Source organism: Pelodiscus sinensis, chromosome 1 (genome assembly GCF_052426305.1).
Source record: "Pelodiscus sinensis isolate ZL-2025 chromosome 1, ASM5242630v1, whole genome shotgun sequence".
NCBI lineage: Eukaryota > Metazoa > Chordata > Testudines > Trionychidae > Pelodiscus > Pelodiscus sinensis.
The window spans coordinates 86,403,053-86,425,744 of NC_143052.1; the positions used below are offsets into that span (position 1 = coordinate 86,403,053).

The window sequence follows — 22,692 nt, forward strand, 5'->3', positions numbered from 1 at the left end:
ACATTCTACCTGGGGCTCCTTATGGCTCCATATGCTGCTCAAATGGGATAGAGATTTGTTGTGCTACTCTGACTGTTAGTAGAACGACCAGGATATCGACCCCAGGACAGTGAGGAACTGGTGTTAGCCAGGTGGGAATTGCTGAGTTTAAATAAAAGGTTATAAAACTTGTGGGTGATTCCTTCCTTAGTCACATGTAATGCTCTGCTGTGACATGCAGATCACAGTTAGGGATAGAATCATAGAACACTAGAAATGGAAGGGACCTCTAGTGGTCATCGAGTCCAGTCCCCTGCCCTCACAGCAGGACCCAAATAGTAATAGTGTAGTCAATTAACTGATAAATAAAGCTTGTAAGTTAATGCTATAGACTACACTCCCTTCTCCCCTCCTCCTCCTCCCACCAGTAAATTTTTTGTCAGGCTGGCCAGCAGTATGTCTTAGTCCCAGCTTGCACTGGGTCTAGGACCTAACCCTGCTGAGGCGGTGAATTTAAAATATATTAGGAGCCAGGTGGGCAGGCAACCTGGCTCAGTTCCAGCTCATGCTGGGTCTGGATCTCAGCCCCCCTGCACAGGGGTTGCTGCCACCCTGCATTGCTGCTTCTGTATTAGAGGCAGCAGCACGGGGTGACAGGCAGCTGGTCTGTGAGGAGAGCTGGGTTTTAAACTGGCTCCCCTTGTGGACCGGCTCTCCTTGCGGACCAGCTCCCACCTGGCAACCCACGCCCGATACAGGGGCAGCAGTGCAGAGTGGCGGGGGTGAGGTGGCTTCTTGGAATTGGGGCTGAAGCACACTGGCTACCAGCCCCACACCCTATAGAATAGTCACTATAGGGTGACTATAGGTCTATATAATAGTCGAGTAACTGATAAGAATTCACGAGGTTAATTGACTATTCAGTTAACTGATATTTAACATCTCTAATCACAATGCACTATTAAAGAGCCAGGGAGTCATGTAGTTGAGTTCAGCATCTCCACAGAATTAATCAATGTCTATACTACCACTTAGGCTGTTCAGGGGTGTGAATATTCTACCCCCATGAACAACATAAGTTACATATGAGTTCTATAATTATATATGTAATGTTACATATGAGTTCTATGATACAGTGTGCCTAGCACTGTATCAGTGGGAGAACTCCCAACTAAGTAGCTTTTTTTGCTCGCAGTGGTGGTTTCATTATGCTGATAGGAGACCTCTCTCTAATTGTCATAGGGCGTCTGCACAACACATGCTGCAGTGGCACAGCTGTATCAGTACAGCTGTGCTGCTACAGCACAGTATGTGTAGACAAGGCCTTAGTAAACTCAGGTTTTAAACCAGTGCCAGCATGCAGTGTCACTGTAAGAAGAAAAAAATAACAATGGCCACATCTGAAGTTTGTGCTTGCATTTATAAAATTTGTCTAATTAAAGTAGAACAAAAAGTCCATCAAATCAGTTGTCTTAAAATAACAAATGTACAGAATGTTCAGTATTCGTGGTTCATGTGCTTGAATTATTTGTGCAGCTGAGTCGCTTAGGCTCCAATACACTTCAGAATATACCAGAGGAAGTACGTGAACATGTAAAACTACTATTAAATGTGGCTCCTGCAGTCAGACCAGATGCAGATCAAATGACAAAGGTGAGTGCCTAGAACATACTGGAAATAGCAAGAAACCAGGCTAATAATATTTGATTTGTAGAAGCAAACAACATATGCACTTTCTTTAGCTGTTTCTCTTTTCTATTGAAATTGTAAAATGTTTTCTATTTGTTAGTTGCCCTCAAAGTTACTACTTTTCCTTTTGTTTTATAATGACTATCACTTTTGCTTTGTGTTTTGAGGCAGGGCTGTAAATTCCCAGGGAGGGTACCAAAGACTGGGTAGTCTAAGGTAGCCCAGTAATTAGTGTAGTTCTTTTAATAAAACTTGTATTAATTCTTAGAGCTTTTGTATTGCAGACAATAATTCCCTTCCATATAAAATCAAGTTAGAGAGGTCATATCAGCCATACAAATACTATTTGTTTCTTCTAAAAAGATAGTCTAATGCAGTTAATTTATCTAATGGTGAAGTTACTTGTCCCTTGTGATACTACTAAATGTGTAAACGGGTATTTTATTTGTCATATATTGCTACATAACTATAAAAGTTTGTTGATATAATGCATTTGAGAAGATAAAATTTAATTATATATGGATAGCATATACTGTATGGTGGTTTCCTTCAAAGATTACACTTTTTTATCCTTTTATTTTTAGATACCATTCTTTGATGATGTTGGAGCAGTGACACTTCAATATTTTGATTCTTTATTCCAAAGGGATAATCTTCAGAAATCACAGTTTTTTAAAGGGCTACCAAAGGTTCTGCCAAAACTACCTAAGGTTGGTTTTCCTTTAGCTTTTAATATTCTTAAATGAAGAGATTGGAGTGCACCTTTGTTCTATAATGGGTTGCAGTTGGATTGGTAGAACATAGAATGGAAAAAGAGTATGATAAATTTGTTTTATATGGGAATACCCTGCAGCTACTGATACTTCTGGAGATATGAAAAAATGGCAGTCTTGAACTCCTATGGTAGCCAAATTTGCTCTTTCCTCCTCTGGATTCCTTCCACTTGGAGCAGAAGATCTCTTCCCCCACATGCTCCCTTTTCCCATTGTTTTACAATCCCAATCTTTCAAGGCTCTATGAACTATCCCCATCCTTGCAGCACAATATGACTGACTGTTCTCTTTATATAAAGCCAGTCATTGCTTCTCTATTGTTGAGTGATGTAGAAAGCTTTCTTCCCCCATGGGAATTTTGTCGCATTGTGCTTTTACTGCTCATAGAAAATCTCTAGTTTTCCAGGTTATCAGTCCAAATTTGTTCTCCTGTATGGTAGTACAAATGATATAACAACTCTGGCCGCCTGCCCCTTCCCTTTTTTATTGATCTCTTATTTTCTTTGGGATTACAAAAACTAAAAAGAAAGAAATACTTGTTTACCACATAATAGAAATAATGACATTTGTGACCCCATGTGATTACATTTCTTAATCTTTAATTACATTTTCTTTTTGAACTATTTTGTATAAAATCTTATTACAGGAAGATCTAGCGTAGAGCATTGTCTTTTAGACTTAGCATTTTTTCCATTGATTAATTATTTTTGTGAGGTTTTGGAGTTGGACAAAATTTCCAAGAGTTCTAAAAGAAAAGGTAGGAAGACACAGGGAAACTGTTCAGTCTTAATGTTTTTTTCCCTCCAATTCCATTGGTGGTAGTATATCAATGTTAAATACATCTCAATGAATAGGCTTCTAGAATCATTGATATTAGGACCACGTATTATATGCTTATGTAAGATAGATGTGTCTTCAGATTTCTTGCAAACAGAAGTAGAACCAAAGGTTGAAGGTGGAGGTTGGCTATGAGCAGAAAAGTACTTTTCTTTTGTATTTGGATTTCAGATTTCAAAGATAGTGAACCCTGGAGTCCTGCAAAAGCTGATTTTTATGCTAATTCTTCATCTAGTCTGTAAAAAGACTGTATCATATGTTGCTACCTTAATTTGTATGTATGATTTTAAATCTTTTATAGAGCCTCATTAAGTTATAATAATAGCTTTTAAGTAGCATTAAAATGAGATGTTTGAGGGTCCCTTTGGACAGACAGGGTCTTAAATACATACTGAAAAGAAAGCATAGTAGTAGATTTATACAAAACTCAAGTTGACTCTTAAAGTAAGGTTCAGAACTGATTGTTTCATTTTTCTACTATTGTATAAACCTGATTTTTTATGAAAAAAGTCATTGCTGAAATAAATTTAGAAAATGATATTTTATGGCAGTGCAAACAACACCATTTTTTTTTCTTTCTCAGCGTGTTGTAGTGCAGCGAATTTTGCCTTGCTTGACCTCAGAGTTTGTGAACCCTGATATGGTACCCTTTGTTTTGCCTAATGTTCTGCTGATTGCTGAGGAGTGCACCAAAGAAGAATACATCAAGCTAATCCTGCCTGATCTTGGCCCTGTTTTTAAACAACAAGAACCAATCCAGGTAGATAAATGCTGTTTTAAAAGTACATCTCATTTTTTCCCGTCAAGGTTTTCCTTATCAAGATCCTAATCAATCTTCTCTTTATTTCCATGTTCCAATCCAGCACAAACTTCCAAACCTCAGTTCTGCTCAGTAGCTGTACAGCAAGATCAGTCTTGAGTGAAGCAAAGCATTTCGTCCACTTAGCCCATTGCCTCTGTAGCACATCTGTCCTTGATTGGTTTGGAATGCAATTTTAGCATGACAGACCATTCCCCCTCTAAAAGGGCATTAGACCATTAAATGTATAATTGTACTGATATGGTGCATCTAGAATAGCAAAAATCAGACTTGTAATTTATCATGTAGCTCAACAAAGTCCACAAGCCTTACCTTTTTTATAAGTTCAGTATAAAACATACTTGTGTTATCTTTTATTTGCTGTTTCAAAAATGCATTAAATGTCCAAGTGTCTTTTTTTTATCTTCCATGCCTTCAGGCTAGCAACATGGTGAGTGTAAATACCATTGATTCTGTTATAAGAAAACTTTGTTAGTGTTCAAAATTTTTATTGCGATAATAAACTTCAAAATGGAAGCATTATGTTCAAAATGTTACAGAATTAAAACCTGTGGCATTCTTAACATTTTGTTTTGTTTTATAGATTTTGTTGATTTTCTTACAAAAAATGGACTTACTCCTAACCAAAACTCCATCAGATGAAATAAAGAATAGTGTTCTTCCAATGGTTTATAGAGCCTTAGAAGCACCTTCCATACAGATTCAGGTGTAGTAACTACTTTGTTTTTCTTTAATAGTATATAAAATTTTCCTTTTTGATGTGAAGAGATACTGTCAAATTATGTATATCCTACAACTTTTCTTTCCTTACAAGTTTAAAACTTGTGCAACATACTTGAAGGATTATGCATTAATTCCAGAGTATATTGTTGGACTCTCTCCCTACCTGATTAGAAAGAGATCAGTTAATAAAATGTGGATGTTTGCTTAATAATGCCAAATGTTGATTTACTCTTTTCCATGTCTGAGAAACTGTTAGAAGTCCCTTTTTATCAGAGGCAGCAGCGTGGTGGGGAAGGGCAGGTAGGAGCTTGTCCTTGTGGGGAGCTGGCTTAAAAAACATATCAGAGTGATAATTTCTGTCCAGGCCTGTTGCCTAAATAAAGTATTTAATGTTTCTTTTAATGTATTGTTGTCTTTCTGTCTTTTGGCCTTTTGCCCCCTTCCCTCCCCCCCAAAAAACCCTCCAATTATCCAGAAGCCTCCACAAATTGTGTAAAGTTCAGATAAATGGAGGTTGCTAGGCTTTGCAGAGGTGACATTATGGAGGAATGTAGCTGACCTGTGGCTTAACTAGAATTTTAGATAACTAGAGTATAATGAACCAGATTTTACCTGTATCTGGTTTTTTAGGTGAATTTTATTGTTCATAATTTGATCTAAGTAATTTCTCTAATTAGGTACTTCTTTACTGGTAAGACACTTTTGTAGTAGTCGGGTGGCATTTGAGGGGCTGTCGTATATTGTTGATGTAAAAATCAAATGAAATCTATTCAAATTCTGTGATCTTTCTGTGATTAAATATAACTTTCTATAAACTGTTGCTTTGTGGAAATATAAGAAATTTTTTATCCAGATGTTATGTAGTTATGATACTAATATAGCTCTTTTAATTCAAAGCACTTTCTAAGCATAAATCTCCAATTATGTTTCAGTAGTAGTAGCATTAGTATGGTTTTTAGTTAATATAGCATGTAGTAATAGTAACTGAGTGGTGTATCATTTAATATAAAATACACTTGAATCTCTTTTATGGAATTATGGATTCATATTTTCCAGACCTTGGGTGTTCGCCATTATAAAGGGTATAGGGAGTGAGTGCAAGGTCTGGAAGGGAGGGTGCAAGGACACAGTGGGGAAGAGTGTCTGAGGGGGATGGGATGTGGTGCTTACCTGTTGCCTTGTTCCTTGGGGCACACATGGCTTTGCACCACTCACTTCTCCCAGGCCACTGGGGGGGAGGAGGAGCAGGGAAAAGTTTCCACACCAGCACTTTGCTGTGCTACCATTCCCCCAGCTTGTGGGGGAAAAGGGAATGGCAGTGGGAAGAGTTGCTTCCTCTTCCCCCCTGCCTGCCAGGGTCTGAATCATGGGGGGGGGGGGGGGGGGGGGGGAGAGATTTTAGTAAATCAAACTATTTAAGTTCAAACTTTCTTTAAAAAAGTCGTTAGGGATCAATTAGGTGCCCATATTTGTTACTTGCTTTAGAGGATGGAATGAGAACTTGACTAATATTTTTGCTCTTACAATATATATAGATTTTAAAGTGAAGTATTAAAAAACTTCTGTGGTTGTTTCTTTACAGGAACTTTGCCTTAACATAATTCCTACGTTTGCCAACCTAATAGACTATCCATCAATGAAAAATGCATTAATACCAAGAATTAAAAATGCATGTTTGCAAACTTCCTCTCTTGCTGTAAGTAAACTAATGTTCTTGATCTCTCCATCCTCTATCCCCAAAACATTAAAATAGTACTCACATAATTTTGATTTCTCTGTTGTTGCTTTAATTATTATCAACATGCTGCTGGAAAGTAAGAACTTTGTGCAGAAGACAGAGCAACACCTACCATAATACTGTGCATTCACTTCAGCTTTTTTTGTATCACTGTTTGTTCAGCAATCACTTGTGTGTCACTGATGCAAAACTTTCTTATGTTTTTTTCAAAAACAGTTCTGGATTTTCATTTCTATACTGATTTTTGTTGTTTGAAAATACTAGCTAATGTGAAAAGTAATTATCTAGTGCTCCTTGATATGAATTGTATAAATTTTCAAGGTAGTTTTCTGGATTCCCTCTTCTCCCCCCCTCCCACACTCACACTCCATGTTTTAGATATGTACTGTCAAAAAATGTGAATAATTGGAGTGGTTAAGTATTCTTGCATTCAGACTTGAGTCTTGTTTGTTAAAGCAGTTGGCCATTTCATTTAAGTATATTTATACATATTTTTTTTATTGAAAATCAGAGGAAAACCGTATTGTCTTATTTGATTCTCTCATTAGAATAGAGAGATTTTTCAAAATAATGGGACACCCATCAAGTTCCAAAATGAAGTAACTTGGGTATCTAAGCATGCACTTAGGATCCTAACGTTTATGCCCCCATTTTAAAAATATCCTACAATTATTAATATTTGAGCCTTATTTATGATCAGAAAAGATTTTTGAAGCAAAGCAGAAGTGTTGAAATCATCTTAGCAACCATGGGATAGCTCTTATTTGCTGAAGAAATCCAAGACAACCTGTGATGTGTGGGAAGGAGTCCTGCAGGATACTGTAGGTTCCTCTAGTTTCTGTATTGAGTTACACCACTTACTAAGTTATGGTTCTGTATCATTCTACTAAATTAAGCAGATAACACTTACATTACAACAAAAATGTATTGTGCATGATCAGTGCAAAGACAATATTACAACAGAACATGAAATTCTATCATAGTTTGTCTAGTGCATAGTATCAAGTGTGCAGTTAGTTTAATTCTAATACAGTTTCTGTTGGAGGACTGTATCAAATACAAGTAAATGAATTGTACTGAATAGTACAGTCTTTATTCTTCCCCCTCTACATTTTTGATAGCAGAAAAGAGTTAACATTAGAATTCATGTCTTGCCAAATGGAATATTTTCAATGTGATGTTTTCCCCATGCAAGTTATATGTAATACTGGAAATTAAAATAAACTTGTTTTGATATTTTAGCAAAACAGATGGGTTGTAGGAGATACACACTGCATGAAACGTGGAAATATTCAAAACATAAGATCTGGTAGTAATAGGGGACTTCAGTCATGCATCTGTTGGAAAAATAATAAGGCAAAACACAATTTCCAATAAGCTTCTGGAATATATTTGGGACAACTTTCTGTTTCAGAAAGTAGACCTAATGAGGGGGATAGACTTTATTAGGCCATATTAGACTTTGTGACCAACAAGAAGGAAATGGGTGAAAAGCGATTTTGGTGCAAATGATCATGAAATGATTGATTTCAAGATTCTGTGAGAGCAAGAGAATAAGAACAATGGACTTCAAAGAAGTAAATTTCAGTGAACGCAGAGAATTGGTAGTTATGGTCCCAAGGGAAGAAAGTCTAAGGGAGATAGAAGTTCAGAAGAATTGACAGTTTCTCAAGGAGACTTTATTAAAGGCACAGCTGCACATTATTTCAATACAAAGGAAAGATTGGAAGAGTTGTAAGAGGCAGTATGGCTCCATTAGGAGCTCTTCAGGACTTGAAAATCAAAATGGAATTCCACAAAAAGTGGAAAACGGATGAATTGATAAGGAGTAGTATAAAATAACAGTATAAGTATGTAGGACCAAAATCAGAAAGGCAGCACAAAATGAGTTGCATGAAGCAGAGGGGAAAAAAGGCAATAAGAGCTTCTTTAAATGCATTAGGAGCAAGAAAAAGATGAAGGAAAACTTAAGTCCTCTGCTTAGTGGGAAAGGAGAGCTAATAACAGATGACATAAAAATAACTGAGGTATTTAATGCCTATTTTAATGCTGACTGGATACACAGTTAATCCTAACAACAAGGAGGAAAGAACACATGCCAAAATAGGGACTCCACAGATAAAAGATTATTTAAATAAATTAGATGTATTCAAGTTGGCACAATGTGATGAAATTCATCTTGGGGTACTTGAAGAGCTAGCGGAAAAAAAATCTCTGAACCATTACAGGTTGGACCTCCCTTGTCCAGCACCCTCAGGACCTGACCAGTCCCAAACGAGGGGATTTGCTGGACTAGGGAAGCTTCCTCCCAACGTGGCCCATGCTGAACTCCTGCCAGCTGCTAAGGCTCTAGCCTAGCTCTGCTGCTGCTGCCTGCCCAGCTGTGGCTCCTTAGCAGCTACTGCTGCTTGACCCCAAGCTCTGCAGCTGCTGCCAGATCTGGGAGCTCCATGGCCAGGGCTGGAGGTCCCTGGCTGCAGCTGGGGCTGGGGCTGGGGCTGGGGCTGGGGCCAGAGCTCTGGCCGCTGCCAACCACTGCTACCTCCCAACCATAGGGAGCAGACTCTCCGCTGTGCTACCTGTCCCTTTACGCACCCCCCCCAACATGGGGCTCCCATGTGAGTTGCTCCCCCCAATGATCCTGCCCCACAGTCTGACCTCCCTGTACCTGGGCTCTGTGGACCACAGATGTTGCCAGATTAGAGAGTCCCAGTTAAGGGTATAACCTGTAGTAATTATCTTTGAACATTCATGGAGGATGGGTGAGGTCCTAGAAGACTGGAGAAAGGCAAGCATAGAGTTTCTTTTTTCTTTTCTTTTTTTTTCTTTTCTTTTTTTTTATTTAAGGGAGCAAAGAGGACTTGGGGAATCCAGTAAGCTGAACTCTGATACCTAGAAATATACTGAAACAAATTATTAAACAATCAGTTTGTAAGCAATTAGAGTATAGTAAGATGGGTGGATGAATGTATTTTTCAAAACCAAGTCATGCTAAAAATCGAATTGCCTTCTTTGACATGGTAACTGGCCTAGTAAGTGGGGTGAGGTGCAGGGGAGAAGCAGTAGACATGATGTCTCTTGATTTTAGTAAGACTTTTGACACAAATAGCATATTTATACGTAAACTTGGAAATGTAGCCTAAATGAAATTACTCTTAATGTGCATACACAACTCTTTGAAAGACTGCTCAGAGTGGTTATCAGTGATTCACTGTCAAACTCTGAGGGCATATCTAGTGGAGTCCCATTGGAGTCAGTCCTGGGTTCCAGTACTATTCAGTATTTTTATTAATAACTTGGATAATGGAGGAGAGTGTGCTTATAAAATGCAACCTGGACAAAATTAGAGAATTGGTCAGAAATCTAAGAAATGAAATTCAATAAATACAAGTACAGAGTATTTCACTTATGAAAGAAAAATCAAACTTGCAAACTACAAAATGGGGAATAATTTGTGAGGTGATGACTGCTGAAGAGGATGTGGAGGTTATAGTGGAGCACAAATTGTCCATTTGTCAACAATGTGATGCAGCTGAGTGGGGAATATAATATGTGACATCTAATATTTTGGGTTATATTAACAGAACTGTTGTATGTAAGACATGGAGGTGTAATGGTTCCATTCTACATGGTACTGTTGAGGCCTCAGCTGGCATACAGAGTCCCATTCTGGTCACCACACTTTAGGAAAGATCTAGACAAATTGGATGGAGAACAGTTAAATGATAAAAGGTTATTCCTTATCGGTTTATCCATAGAAAACCTCACCTGTGAGGAAAGGATTGTTTACAAAAAAAGACATGTTTAGTCTTGAGAAAACAAGACTGAATTGGGGACCTTGAGGCTACATCTAGACTGCAAGCCTAGATTGGAAAGTATCTCATGTACTTTTTTCGAAAGTATCTCATGAAAAAGCCTCTTTCAAAAGAGGTTTGTAATCTAGACTAAAACCAGTACTTTCAAAAAGCAAGCCACTTTTTCGAAAGAGAGCATCCAGACAGTCTGGCTGCTCTCTTTCGAAAAAGCACAGTTTGCATTACATGGCGTTTTTTTTTAAAAAAACACTTTTGAAGAGCACTTTCGAAAAAAGGCGTTATTCCTCGTAAAACAAGGTTTTCCGCGGTTGAAAAAACTGCCGTGTTCTTTAGATTTACTTTCGAAAGAATGTGCCAGCAGTCTTGATACAGGGGATTTTTTTTTTTTTTTTTAAAAGGCCAATTTTTTCGAAAACCTCCCCCCCCCTGTAGTCTAGACACACCCTGACTAGAGCAGCCCTTAACATGTCTGAAGACAAAAGAGGACTGTGATTAATTGTTCTCCATGTTCACTGAAGGGAGGACAAGAAGTGATGAGCTGATGGGGGTTGATCTGCAGCAAGGGACATTTAGCATAGATATTAAGAAAGCTACTACTACTACTGTAAAAGTAGTTCAGCAATGGAATAGGCTTCCAAGGGAGGTTATAGAATCCCTATTACTGAAAGCTTTTAAGAACAGGTTGGACAAACTCCTGTCACGGGTGGTCTGAGTTTACTTTGTCCTGGTTTGGCATTGGAGCTGTACTTGATAACTTCTCAAGATCCCTGCTAACCCTTCATGTCTGTGGTTCAAGATGTCATTTTTATAGTAATGTGTAATCATAACTGTATATTAGAGAAATTTGGGTTCTGTCTATTTCAGTCTTGTAAAAATGTAGTATGTTGAGTTATTTTATTTAGTCTGTTAACACTTTTGTTAAAATAAAAGTTGATTTTTGTGTTTAATCTGTTTATATAAAGATTTAAACTTGTTCTTTTAAAAAATGTTTTAAATAGAAACTAGAGATGTTGCTCAACTTCTGTTACATATTTAATAGGTCCGCGTAAACTCCTTAGTGTGCTTGGGAAAGATTTTGGAATATTTGGATAAGTGGTTTGTACTTGATGACATTCTGCCCTTTCTGCAACAAATTCCATCTAAGGAACCTGCAGTGCTTATGGGAATTTTAGGTAATTAATATTTAATGTCCCTCCTTGTTATGGTTTTTGTTATAATCTCTGTGGTATATTGATGGTTCTGCATAGTTCCTTAGCTAACAATTCATGTAAAAGCCTTCTAGCTGTTTCTGACTTCTCAGAGATGGCCTTTTTTTTCCAAATTTTATTCCTAAATCTCCTCTGTTCTGTATGAGATGTATTTCACAATTGTCCTCCTTGTCTGTGGACCAATGGAGCTTCTGTGGCTCTTTTGGTCTCCACAGCTGCAGGGGTAATCTGAATCTGCCTTAGAGCATTATAAATCCCTGTTACCTCCTGTTTCCTCTTCAGCAGTTGAATTGTAAAATCTGGCTTTCCAAATAGCTTTTCTGTCCAGCACAGAATCCCTTTACACTGCCTAGTTGCATTTCTCTTATGCAGTTTCTTTCTGGACTCTAATGAGCTGGGTTCTCTGATCTTCCAAGTTTACTTGTGATACTTAAGTTGCATAAAATGAGTTCAAAACAACTAAAACAGGTTGTGAAAAACCTTTCTTTTTGTAACCAAGTTGCATTGGAGTTCAATACTAAAGTCTTTCACCTTTGTGTGTTTTTTATTTTATATTTAGTTGAAAATGAATTAGTTCCTTTATGTATAGATTTTTTTCCCCCTGGTATTCTGGTCTTTGAGTTCTTTGTTCAGTTTTACTATCAGTACATAAAGTATGTGTAGCTTTCTTGGAGCTTGTTCACAATATTAACCACTAAACTACCAATCTTGCTATTTTAATGTTCAATATCAGGAATTTACAAATGTACATTTACTCATAAGAAGCTGGGAATGACCAAAGAACAGCTTGCAGGAAAAGTATTGCCCCATCTAATTCCACTTAGTATTGAGAACAATCTTAATCTCAATCAGGTACGAACAGTTTTAATTGTGTTTGTATGCTTTTACTTAATGAACTGGTCTTGAAGTAGATACAAAATCAAGAGTTCTCAGACAAAATGCTGTATATGTTAGCACATTTCAATGTGAGACTAATAATCAGTGATAAATGCTTCTAGTGATAGTATCAGAATTCATGGCCTTAAAGAGCAGTGCTTATATAGAAGATCTGGTCAGTAGTTTTATTTTAAGATTCTAAATGTGATGTTTTCATGTTTAGACCTGTTATATCCATTACTTATTGCTAGATCTTCAGTTTTCAAACTCTGTCTTAAATTAATGCTTCTTCTAGAATATTTTTGGCAATGAAATCCAGTTTAGCTTGGTAACTGAAATACATACCTTCAGATGTAAGAAATTGTCAGCCAACAGGCTTGATTTATGGTTAATAGAAGCTTGAGAGAGTTACATACTTCAGAAAATCCTCTAACAAACCCATGTTTACTTTCTGGCATTTTAAAGCATTTTGGGTTTTCTAGCCAGGATGTTGGTAAGTAAATATTTCTAACTGAAATCACTCCCTGACACATACTCCTTCTACTCGTCTGTTGTTTTTACATTATATAGACAGTGATCCACTCAAGAGACTGACTACAAACTTGTCTGAGTTTGCAGATGATGGATGTAGAATATAAACACTGGAAAAAATGTAAACAAGAACTTCATAAGGCTGTTGGGAAATTTCCCATTAGCAAACATATAGTCCCATTCAAATATTCCACAAAAGTGTTCACAACAAAATTTATTGGGATTTAATCAAAGCATCAGAAATAAAGGGGCTCTGGAGTTATAATGCAATGCCTTCTAAATGTAATTAACCAACTAACATTAATACATTGTACAGATCATCAAAAGCTAGAATGCATTTTTAAAGCTTTCTTTACAAGTGTTGCCAATATTGTAACAGTGCAATTATATTTCTGTAATAAATTTAGAAGGAAAGTGAATTCCTAAGAGGAAATTTTTAGACAGTAAATTGACTAAATAACAGCCCCACCACATTACTCTGCTCACAGTTGACTATATTATGCAAAAACAGATACACTTCTTGCTCATGTCCATTCTACTTAGGTGTGCGTGTGCCACATGCACAGATTTTCGGTGAGTTTTCCCGTCAGGCCAGGAGGAGAGCCCCCTGGAGTGGCACTGCTACAGCAGCATGCATATACCCCTTCTGGCTCTCCACGCCCTAGTTCAACTAGGGTCCAAGCGTCTTCCACTGCCTTCATTGCTCAGGTGCCCACTGTGGAAATCTATAGGGTGGCCACATAGTCATATGTGCACGCCTTTGCAAATAGCGCAGCAAGCCAGGGAGGATGCGGCAGTGGGCAGGGCTGTGTTGCAAAAATGGAATGGACATGAGCAAGCACTCAAAGAAAAAATGGTTACTTATCTTCGTAACTGTTATTCTTTGATGTGGTGTTCATGTCAATTCCACATCCCACCTACCTCCCCTATGTCGGAGGATTCCGGCAAGAAGAAACTGAGAGGTTGTAGGACCAGCAGGGGTATATATGCACTGCTATAGTAGTGCCACTCCAGGGGCCTCCCCTGCTGGCCTGACGGGTATTGCTAAGGGAAAACTCTCCAACAATCTGTGCATGCACTGCATGCAGACCTAAGTGGAATGGACATTAGCAACACATCTCAAAGAACAACAGTTATGATGGTAAGTAACTGTGTTTTCTTACTATATCTGTGAATACCTAATACAGATTTTATAAATCTATTGAACAGTTGTTGAAAGTTGTATGTAACTGGATTTCTAGCAATGAATTGTTAGAACACAATGCATCTCTCTCTCTATTTATCATCACAATGCAAAATCTTAACTTTTCACCCATTTCCTTTATAGTTCAATTCCTTCATTTCTGTCATAAAAGATATGCTTAGTAGATTGGAGGTTGAACATAAGACCAAACTTGAACAACTTCATATTATGCAAGAACAGCAAAAGTAAGTGTGGGTGTGTTATAATGAATTTCAGTTCCACCTGAATGAGCAAAAGTGAAACATCTCTAGTTGTTGCTGCGCATGTTATAGAGCAGGAGTTGGTAACCTTTCAGAAGTGGCGTGCCAAGATTTAACGTATTCACTTTTATTTACGGATCTGTGTGCCGGGGCGGGAGGAGGGGGAAGTAGCAAGCTGGGTATGGTGACCATATTTTCTGAACCAGATGCTGCTAGGGAGAACGGTTTAATTTACATGAATAAGCATTTTAACTTTCTCATGTTAGTTTCTCAAACTTAGTTTTAAATAAAGTAAAATACTAATTTATGTCCAACACAAAAGGTTTCAATGTTTTCTTTCTTTATGGCAAGTGTGCGGAACCTTTTTGGGTCAGAGGCCAGTGCCCCACAGAAAAATCAGTTGGGGACCACACAAGTGAGAAGCAAAAAAAACTCCCTGAGCCCCCAATCCTTATGGATATGGCCCCCACTCTTCTGATACCTCACTTGTCTGACGCTCCAGCCTCACGGGGTGAGGGGAAGGGACAGGGAGGACTGAGGTTCAGCATTTCCCATTGGCCAGATTTACTTTTCTGGTGTTCCGGAGTTAGTGGATGTTATGGACTACCTTAGGCTCTGGAGTAGGGACAAAAATTTCGTTCAGTGTGCGAGACAGGGCTGCCAGTGAGTGGGTTAGGGATGGAGTGCAGGATCTGGGAGGGAGTTGGAGTGCAAGAGTGGGTGAGAATGCGAGATCTGTGAGGAAGGTAGGGTATCTGGCCGGGGGAGGGAGCAGGAGCAAGGGATGATGCAGTGTGTGGCCAGGAGGGAGGGTGCAAGAGCAATGGTGGATGCAGGAGCAGGGTGGGGTTAGGTGTCTCGCCAGGCCAGCAGGAAGGGTGCAGGAGCAGGATGGAGGTAGCGTGTCTGGCGAGGAGGGGGTAGGGTATAGGAACAACGGAGGGTGTCAGAGCAAGCTACAGGTGGGGGGTCTTGGCAGGGGAAGGGGAGTAAGTGAGGGGGATTGGAGTGTGGTGGACTCGGCGTGAGCGGTGATGCTTACCTAGCTTCACGCCCTTTGCAGCAACTGCCACAGCCATGTGGTCTCAGGCCAGCCCTGGAGGCGCCACTACCGCAGTCTCGTGGTCCTAGACCAGCCCCTGAAGCCGCAGGTGCCGCTGAGGAGCCTTAGCTGCAGGGCTGCACGGGGGAGGAGGGGCAGGGCTGAGCTCCCGTTACACATGCCACTGAAAATCAGAAGTGGCAGGTGTGTAGGTTGCCAATCCCTGCTGTAGAGCCTTGCTAGTTTCTAATTCAGTTACTGATCACACTCATAAATGGGTGACTTTCTTCTACCACCACCACTTTCTCAGCAAAGATTTGACTCAAAATTGAATATTGTACACTTACTGCAAAGTATTGTAATAAAATTAAACTACATTTGTCAGTGTTTTTTAGTTTGCTAACAAATTTACTAATATGGTAATGGTCTATACATCAACGTCTTTTAGTACAGTTCTACACTATGAAAATATATTTAAACGGTTGGCTTTCATTAGTTATCAAGGACTGAAAAATTACACTGGAGAAAATTTGGGTCCTTTCAAAAACAAAACTCATCACGCTAGGTCCATTTCACAAGATTTAGCATGGGTTTAAATCAAATCACTCTAAACTAGCTTTACATATCTACCTACTCTTGTTTTGGAGAGAAACAGAGTATTTGAAATTTCGCATTAAATAACTCATTCCAATTTAAAATACCATCTTTTTAATTTCATACATGCATGCGCACACAAAATACAGCTGTGCTGTGAAAAGAAAAATTATCTTCTATGTTAACTTTCAGAATTATTAACTTTGGATAAAGATTGTGACTGTTTACTTTGTACTACAGATCTTTGGATATAAATAATCAAATGAACGTATCTGAAGAAACAAAATCTAATAGTACAGGTAATCAGGTAAGAGACAATATTTTGCATTCATTACACATAGAGGCATTTCATTTGAAATTAGCTCTGTAATATTTGTTTTATATTTATTGTGAATTACAAAAATTAAAATTGTTCATGGATATATCTTTTTCAATTTGAACAGATTGACAAGGTGTTCAGCAGTACTGGAAGAGACATTCCAGCTAGTGGATCAGATAGTAAAGAGAATGGGCTATTATCAAAACAGAAAAAGGTAAGCTATTTTTCTTTAGTGTTTTGTTATGCAGCTGCCTTGTGTAAAAGGCATATATGCTAGAAACAAAAGGCCTGAATTGTGCCAAAAATATGCATATAAATACATATGATACTTTAATGTTTAAAGAGAATAACTGACTTGTTTTGCTCAGCAGATCACTCTGAATGTCCACAAGGTGAAGAGTAGTGACAAGTGTTTAAATTCTTCATTATGTTCCTGAATCTCTTTGAAACAATTTTACTGAAAACTGACACCAGCAGTACAGGCAGCAAGTAATATTATCAATTAGACTTTTCCCCTACTGTGCCAACAACAAAACTGTATAGCAGGATGTTGGTAGTTTGGTTTGCATTTTCTGTTTACGGTATCTCATGCAGCCTTAAGCTAAGGATACCAAAGGGAATATAGAGGAAAAACAATTGCTGGGTTAGGAGGCAGAGGCAAACTTAAAAAATTGAAACAGCGACCATGATAGCAAAAAGCTAAAGGAGGCAAAATATGAAAGAAAACAGACTGCTTAATTTTAGAGTTGATAATCTATTTGAGGTCCTTACTACTACTAAATAAATCAACTATTCTAGTTATAGTAGTAGCCAAAAGAAATTCAGAAATATTATCTTCCTTCTTATATTCCAAATTATCTCCTTCTTTTAAAATAGATTACAAAGGCAATTCCCCTTCCATCATCAACAAAAATTAAATTCAAATACTCAAAACTTTTTTCAGCAATCTCAAAATATAAATACAAAACCCCTTTGAAAAAATATATACGTTATATAATTTTATTAATTTGTTTGCAGTGTTGTTGCAACCATGTTACTCTGAGATGAGATGTAAAAACATAAAAATTAGAGAGTTCTTTTTCAGGTCTGATGAAAGAAATTGGAATGTCGGAGTTAAGTTTACATTTAATTTAAACTTAACACTCTAATTTCTAAGCCTCAGACACTCTGGTTTCTTTTATTCGACATAAAGAACTCTGTGTAGTTCTTCTTTGAGTGATGTTCCTGTGGATGCTCCACAGTTGGTATCAGGCACCACAGATTAGAGACTTTGAGAGCAGCGATTGGGCGGGCTGTGAATGCGTGAGCAGAAAGTGGCGCTTCCGCTTTGAAGTAGCATGCACATCCCGCTTCTCCTCAGTTCCTTCTTCGCTGCCCTCGGCCACAGACAGAGCTCAGTTCTCTCCTCTGCTCCGCTGCTGTCATAAAGAGAATCTCCAGGAAATACGCAGATCAGCGACATGGTCATCTAATCACACCTTCATAAAGCATTACGCTATTCCACCATGCTCCGCAACAGATACCGCAGTAGCCAGCGTTGTTTTCTCCACAATGTATAGCAATTGATTGAAGTCCATCTCAATGGGTACTGCTACACAGTCGCCAACTGAGGAGCACCCACAGGGACATCACTCGAAGAAGAAAGAGAAGTTACTCACTTTGTGCAGTAATGATTGTTCTTCGAGATGTGTGTCCCCGTGGGTGTCCCACTACCTGCCCTCCTCCCCACTTCTTCAGGCAATAATAGTAGTCCATGAGAGTGTCAAAGAAGAAACCAAGGAGAAGCGGGCTCCATGCGCTACTTCACAGGCGGGAGCACCACTCTCCGCTTGTGCATGCACAGCTTGCCCTATGGCTGCTCTCAAAGTCTCTCATCTGTGGTGCCAGGAGGAGCCTGAGACTAACTGTGGAGTACTCACAGGGGGACACATCTTGAACAACAATTGTTACTGCATGAAGTGAGTAACTTTTTTTCAAGAACTTGTACCTTCCGCCAACAGAAGTTGGTCCGGTAAAAGATATTCCTTTACCTACCTTGTTTGTTTTATGATACACTGATGAGCCTTAAATGACAATCCACAGATAAATTGGTAGCTTAGATTTTTCTGTCAAACTAAACCTACATTATTCTTGAGGAAAAACCAATTCTAACAAACATCAATTATGACATCACACACAAGTCAGCTACATGTTAACTGATCTTTTCATGTATTCTTTCAAATAAAATATGTACATAACATATGTTGTTTTTCTTTAAACCCCAGCAAATTGTGGCTGAGGTATTGTGATTTAAAATAGTAATTTCTTCATATTGAAGAAACTATGTGGGTAGTGTTAGTTTTGATATCCTTAACAATTCATTTTCTTTTTAATTACTTGTGTTTTCTAAAAGTGATAGGTATTTGTGATAAGTTTTGAAATGACGTTTATTTTTAGAAGGAAAAGTATGTACCATATCATTAAATAACTAGCACTGTCATTTAGATTTAATGTATTATAAATTAGGTAGTCATGGATAAGGCTGCAGATTTGTCAAAGAGGTCATGGATTCTGTAACTTTCGGGACCACGTTGTTTTCTGCAGTGGCTGCTGCAGCTGGCCTATGAGCCACCTGAGCAGGGACAATCTTAGAGTGCAGGAGGGGTTGTGGGCTCGGGTCAGCATTTACGATGGGTGTGGGGAAGGGACTCCCGAGAAGCAGTGATGTGTTCCTCTTTTTGCTCCTAGAGCTCCCATTGGTTGCAGTTCCTGGCCAATCAGAGCTTCAGAATTGGTGCTCAGGGTGGAGGCAGCGTGCACAGTCCCCTGGCTGCGCCTCCTCCAAGGAGCTGAAAGAGGGATACGTCGCCATTTCCATGAAGCCACAAGGAATTAAGTAGAGATCCTGCCAGGCTCACCAAACCCCCTCCTTCTCACTGAGTACCAACTGAGGTTACAGGCTGTGTGTTTTTGTTTTCTGCCTGTGACTTGTCCTTGACTTTTTCTATCAATACCCATGACTATAACATGAGATCTTCTATCCAATGTTAATGCTAATGCTCTGTGTTTTAAAGGTATCACTTACACTTGAGGAGAAGCAAAAATTAGCAAAAGAACAGGAACAGGCACAAAAGTTGAAAAATCAGCAACCACTTAAGCCTCAACAACATACAGTCACAGCTCCGCTGAAACAGGTGAGAAAAGGTCTCCACTAAACAGTTTCCATGGTAACTTTATCACTACCTCCTTGCAAGCACTCGATGGGTTATAGAAATTACTATTTTCTATGTCTTACCTTCTCTGTTTATTGACATTCCCCGCTCCCTGTTTTTCAGTTATAGTGATACTGTGGAGTCATTGTAGCTAAACAAGAACAAACTGTTCTGTTCTGCTCAATGCATCAATTGCAATATTACTAAGATTTAAGATACAGTCATGTCCAAAAGTAACATCATGATATGGAGCCCCGTTGTTCTAGATACAATACAAGCTTACAAGAAGATAATCTTTGCCCCAAAGAGCTTACAGCCTAAGTTGATAAAGAGAGGAAGGAGGGTAGGAATGCAGCACATAAGGAAAGTGAGCTTGGCATGCTATGTTGATTACAGATTTTTAAAGGTGTGTATAAGGTAGCAGGAAATGGGCTAGAAACAGTTCTCCCTGTAATGTTTTCCATCCATGTGTGCACTGAATTTTCTTATGTGCAACACCAGTACTGAGGTAATGTGTGGATGTGCACCACTAGTACAAACAAAAACCATAGATAGAACATGTATTTTTAAACAATTCATAGATATGGAAGAAGAAAAAAATATTTAAAAAGCAATAACTAACAAAGTGCACTGGTAAGCGGTGGATGTGGTATACCTAGACTTTAGTAAGGCATTTGACACTGTCTTGCATGACCTTCTTATCAATAAACTATGGAAATTCAGCCTAGATGGGGCTACTATAAGGTGGGCACATAACTGGCAAGATAACCATTCTCTGAGGTTAATAACGGTTCACAATCATGTTGGAAGGGCATAACAAGTGGGGTCCTGCAGAGGTCTGTTTTGGGACTGGTTCTATTCAATATCTTCATCAATGATTTAGATGATGGCATAGAGAGTACGATTATAAAGTTTGCAGATGATGCCAGGCCGGGAGGCGTTGCAACTGCTTTGGAGGATAGGGTCAAAATTCAAAATTATCTGGACAAACTAGAGAAATGGTTTAAGTTTAATGGTTGAAGGATGAATTTTAATAAGGACAAATGCAAAGTACTCCACTTAGGAAGAAACAATCAATTTCACGCACATACAGAATGGTGATTGTCTAGGAAGGAGTACTGCTGAAAGGGATTTAGAGGTTATAGTAGACCACAAGTTAAACAGAAGACAACAGTAATAGAGATGTAGCCGTGTTAGTCTGGTGTAGCTGAAACAAAAAACAGGACTATGTAGCACTTTAAAGACTAACAAAATGGTTTACTAAGTGATGAGCTTTCGTGGGCCAGACCCACTTCCTCAGATCAAATTGTGGAAGAAAATTGGCATGACCATATATACCAAAGGGATACAATCAAAAAAAGTGAACGCATATAAAAAGAACAAATCAAATTTCAGAACAGAGGAGGGATGAGGGGGGAGGTTAATGTCTGTGAGCTAATGATATTAGAGGTGATAATTGGGGAAGCTATCTTTGTAATGGGTAAGGTAATTAGCATCTTTGTTGAGACCCAGGCATAAAGTGTCAAATTTAAGTATGAATGACAGTTCAGAGGTTTCTCTTTCAAGTCTGGTGTTAAAATGTCTTTGAAGCAGGATGCAGTTAATCAAGTCGTTGAGACAATGCCCTTTCTGGTTGAAATGGCAAGAACTGTCTCAACAAAGACCCTAGCTATCTTACCCATTACAAAAATAGCTTCCCCAATTATCACCTCTAATACCATTAGCTCACAGACATTTACCTTCCCCCGCATCCCCCTTCTGTTCTGAAATTTGATTTGTCCTTTTCATATGTGTTCATTTTTTTAATTGTATCCTTTGGTATATATGGTTGTGACTATTTTTTTTCCACTATTTGATCTGAGGAAGTGGGTCTGGCCCATGAAAGCTCATCATCTAATAAACGATCTTGTTAGTCTTTAAAGTGCTACGTAGTCCTGTATTTTGTTTTTTCTTTGTGATACTGTCTGATATCTGTTTTGTGTGCATTGATTCTTTGGTGAAGTGTCTGAGACATTTGTCCAATGTACATAGCAGATGGACACTGTCGGCACATGATGGCATAAATTATATTTCTGGATGAGCAGGAATGTGTGTGACACTGTTGCGGGGAAAAAAGCAAGCAAGATTCTAGGATGCATTAACAGGTGTGTTGTGAGCAAGACACGAGAAGTCATTCTTCCACTCTACTCTGCGCTGATTAGGCCTCAATTGGTTCTGGGTACCACATTTCAAGAAAGATGTAGAGAAATTGGAGAAGGTCCAGAGAAGAGCATCAAAAATTATTAAAGGTCTAGAAAACATGACCTATGAGGGAAGACTGAAAGAATTGTTCTTGTTTAGTTTAGAAAAGAGAGGACCGAGAAGGGACATGATAGTAATTTTCAAATATCTAAAAGGGTGTTACAAGAAGGAGGGAGAACAATTGTTCTCTATGGCCTTTGATGATAGGACAGGAAGCAATGGGCTTAAATTGTAGCAAGGGAGGTTTAGGTTGGGCATTAGGAAAAACTTCCTAACGTTCAGAGTGGTTAAACACTGGAATAAATTGCCTAGGGAGGTTGTGAAATCTCCATCACTGGAGATTTTAAGAACAGATTGGATAGACATCTATCAGGGATGATCTAGACAGTGCTTGGTCCTGGGGCAGGGGACTGGACTTGATGACCTCTCAAGGTCCCTTCCAGTTCTAGTATTCTATGATTCTGTGAAAGAAAATAAAAAGAAATTTACACTACCATTGGAGTACATGTATTTTATCATCCTTTATAACCGCTCAAGTTAGCAAACACAGCCAAATGGGGCATAATGAAAACAGCTGTATAAATAAGTCATAGCCATTAAGTAAAATCATAAAAATATGTACCAGAGGCCCAATTAATCAACTATTTCTATCTTAAAGTCTGACTACTAAATCTTCAGGGGAAACAAGCTCTCAAAACAATAGCGTCCTATGGACTTGTGCATGCAAGAGGAATAGTTTTATGAACTGCAAATCTGCACCTATTGTCCAGCTTTAAAATTCTAAGAAATCTTAGCCAACCAGAAATAGTCATGCACTCATCACAAATATTAATACAATATTTACTGACACTGGAGAGTAAAAGGAATTCAATC

At 38.5% G+C, this 22,692-nt stretch overlaps 1 protein-coding gene across 1 annotated transcript in view; it reads left to right on the top strand.

The window, feature by feature from the left end:
• SCYL2 (SCY1 like pseudokinase 2) overlaps positions 1 to 22,692 on the top strand; it is a 54,917-nt gene that overhangs the window by 24,219 nt on the left and 8,006 nt on the right. Inside the window, exons 7-17 of the mRNA XM_006125853.5 lie at positions 1,516 to 1,632; positions 2,253 to 2,378; positions 3,862 to 4,038; positions 4,682 to 4,804; positions 6,404 to 6,517; positions 11,414 to 11,546; positions 12,316 to 12,434; positions 14,317 to 14,417; positions 16,309 to 16,375; positions 16,512 to 16,601; positions 19,441 to 19,560. Coding sequence (XP_006125915.1) covers positions 1,516 to 1,632; positions 2,253 to 2,378; positions 3,862 to 4,038; positions 4,682 to 4,804; positions 6,404 to 6,517; positions 11,414 to 11,546; positions 12,316 to 12,434; positions 14,317 to 14,417; positions 16,309 to 16,375; positions 16,512 to 16,601; positions 19,441 to 19,560 — 1,287 coding nt within the window. The remainder of the gene's footprint in view (positions 1 to 1,515; positions 1,633 to 2,252; positions 2,379 to 3,861; positions 4,039 to 4,681; positions 4,805 to 6,403; positions 6,518 to 11,413; positions 11,547 to 12,315; positions 12,435 to 14,316; positions 14,418 to 16,308; positions 16,376 to 16,511; positions 16,602 to 19,440; positions 19,561 to 22,692) is intronic.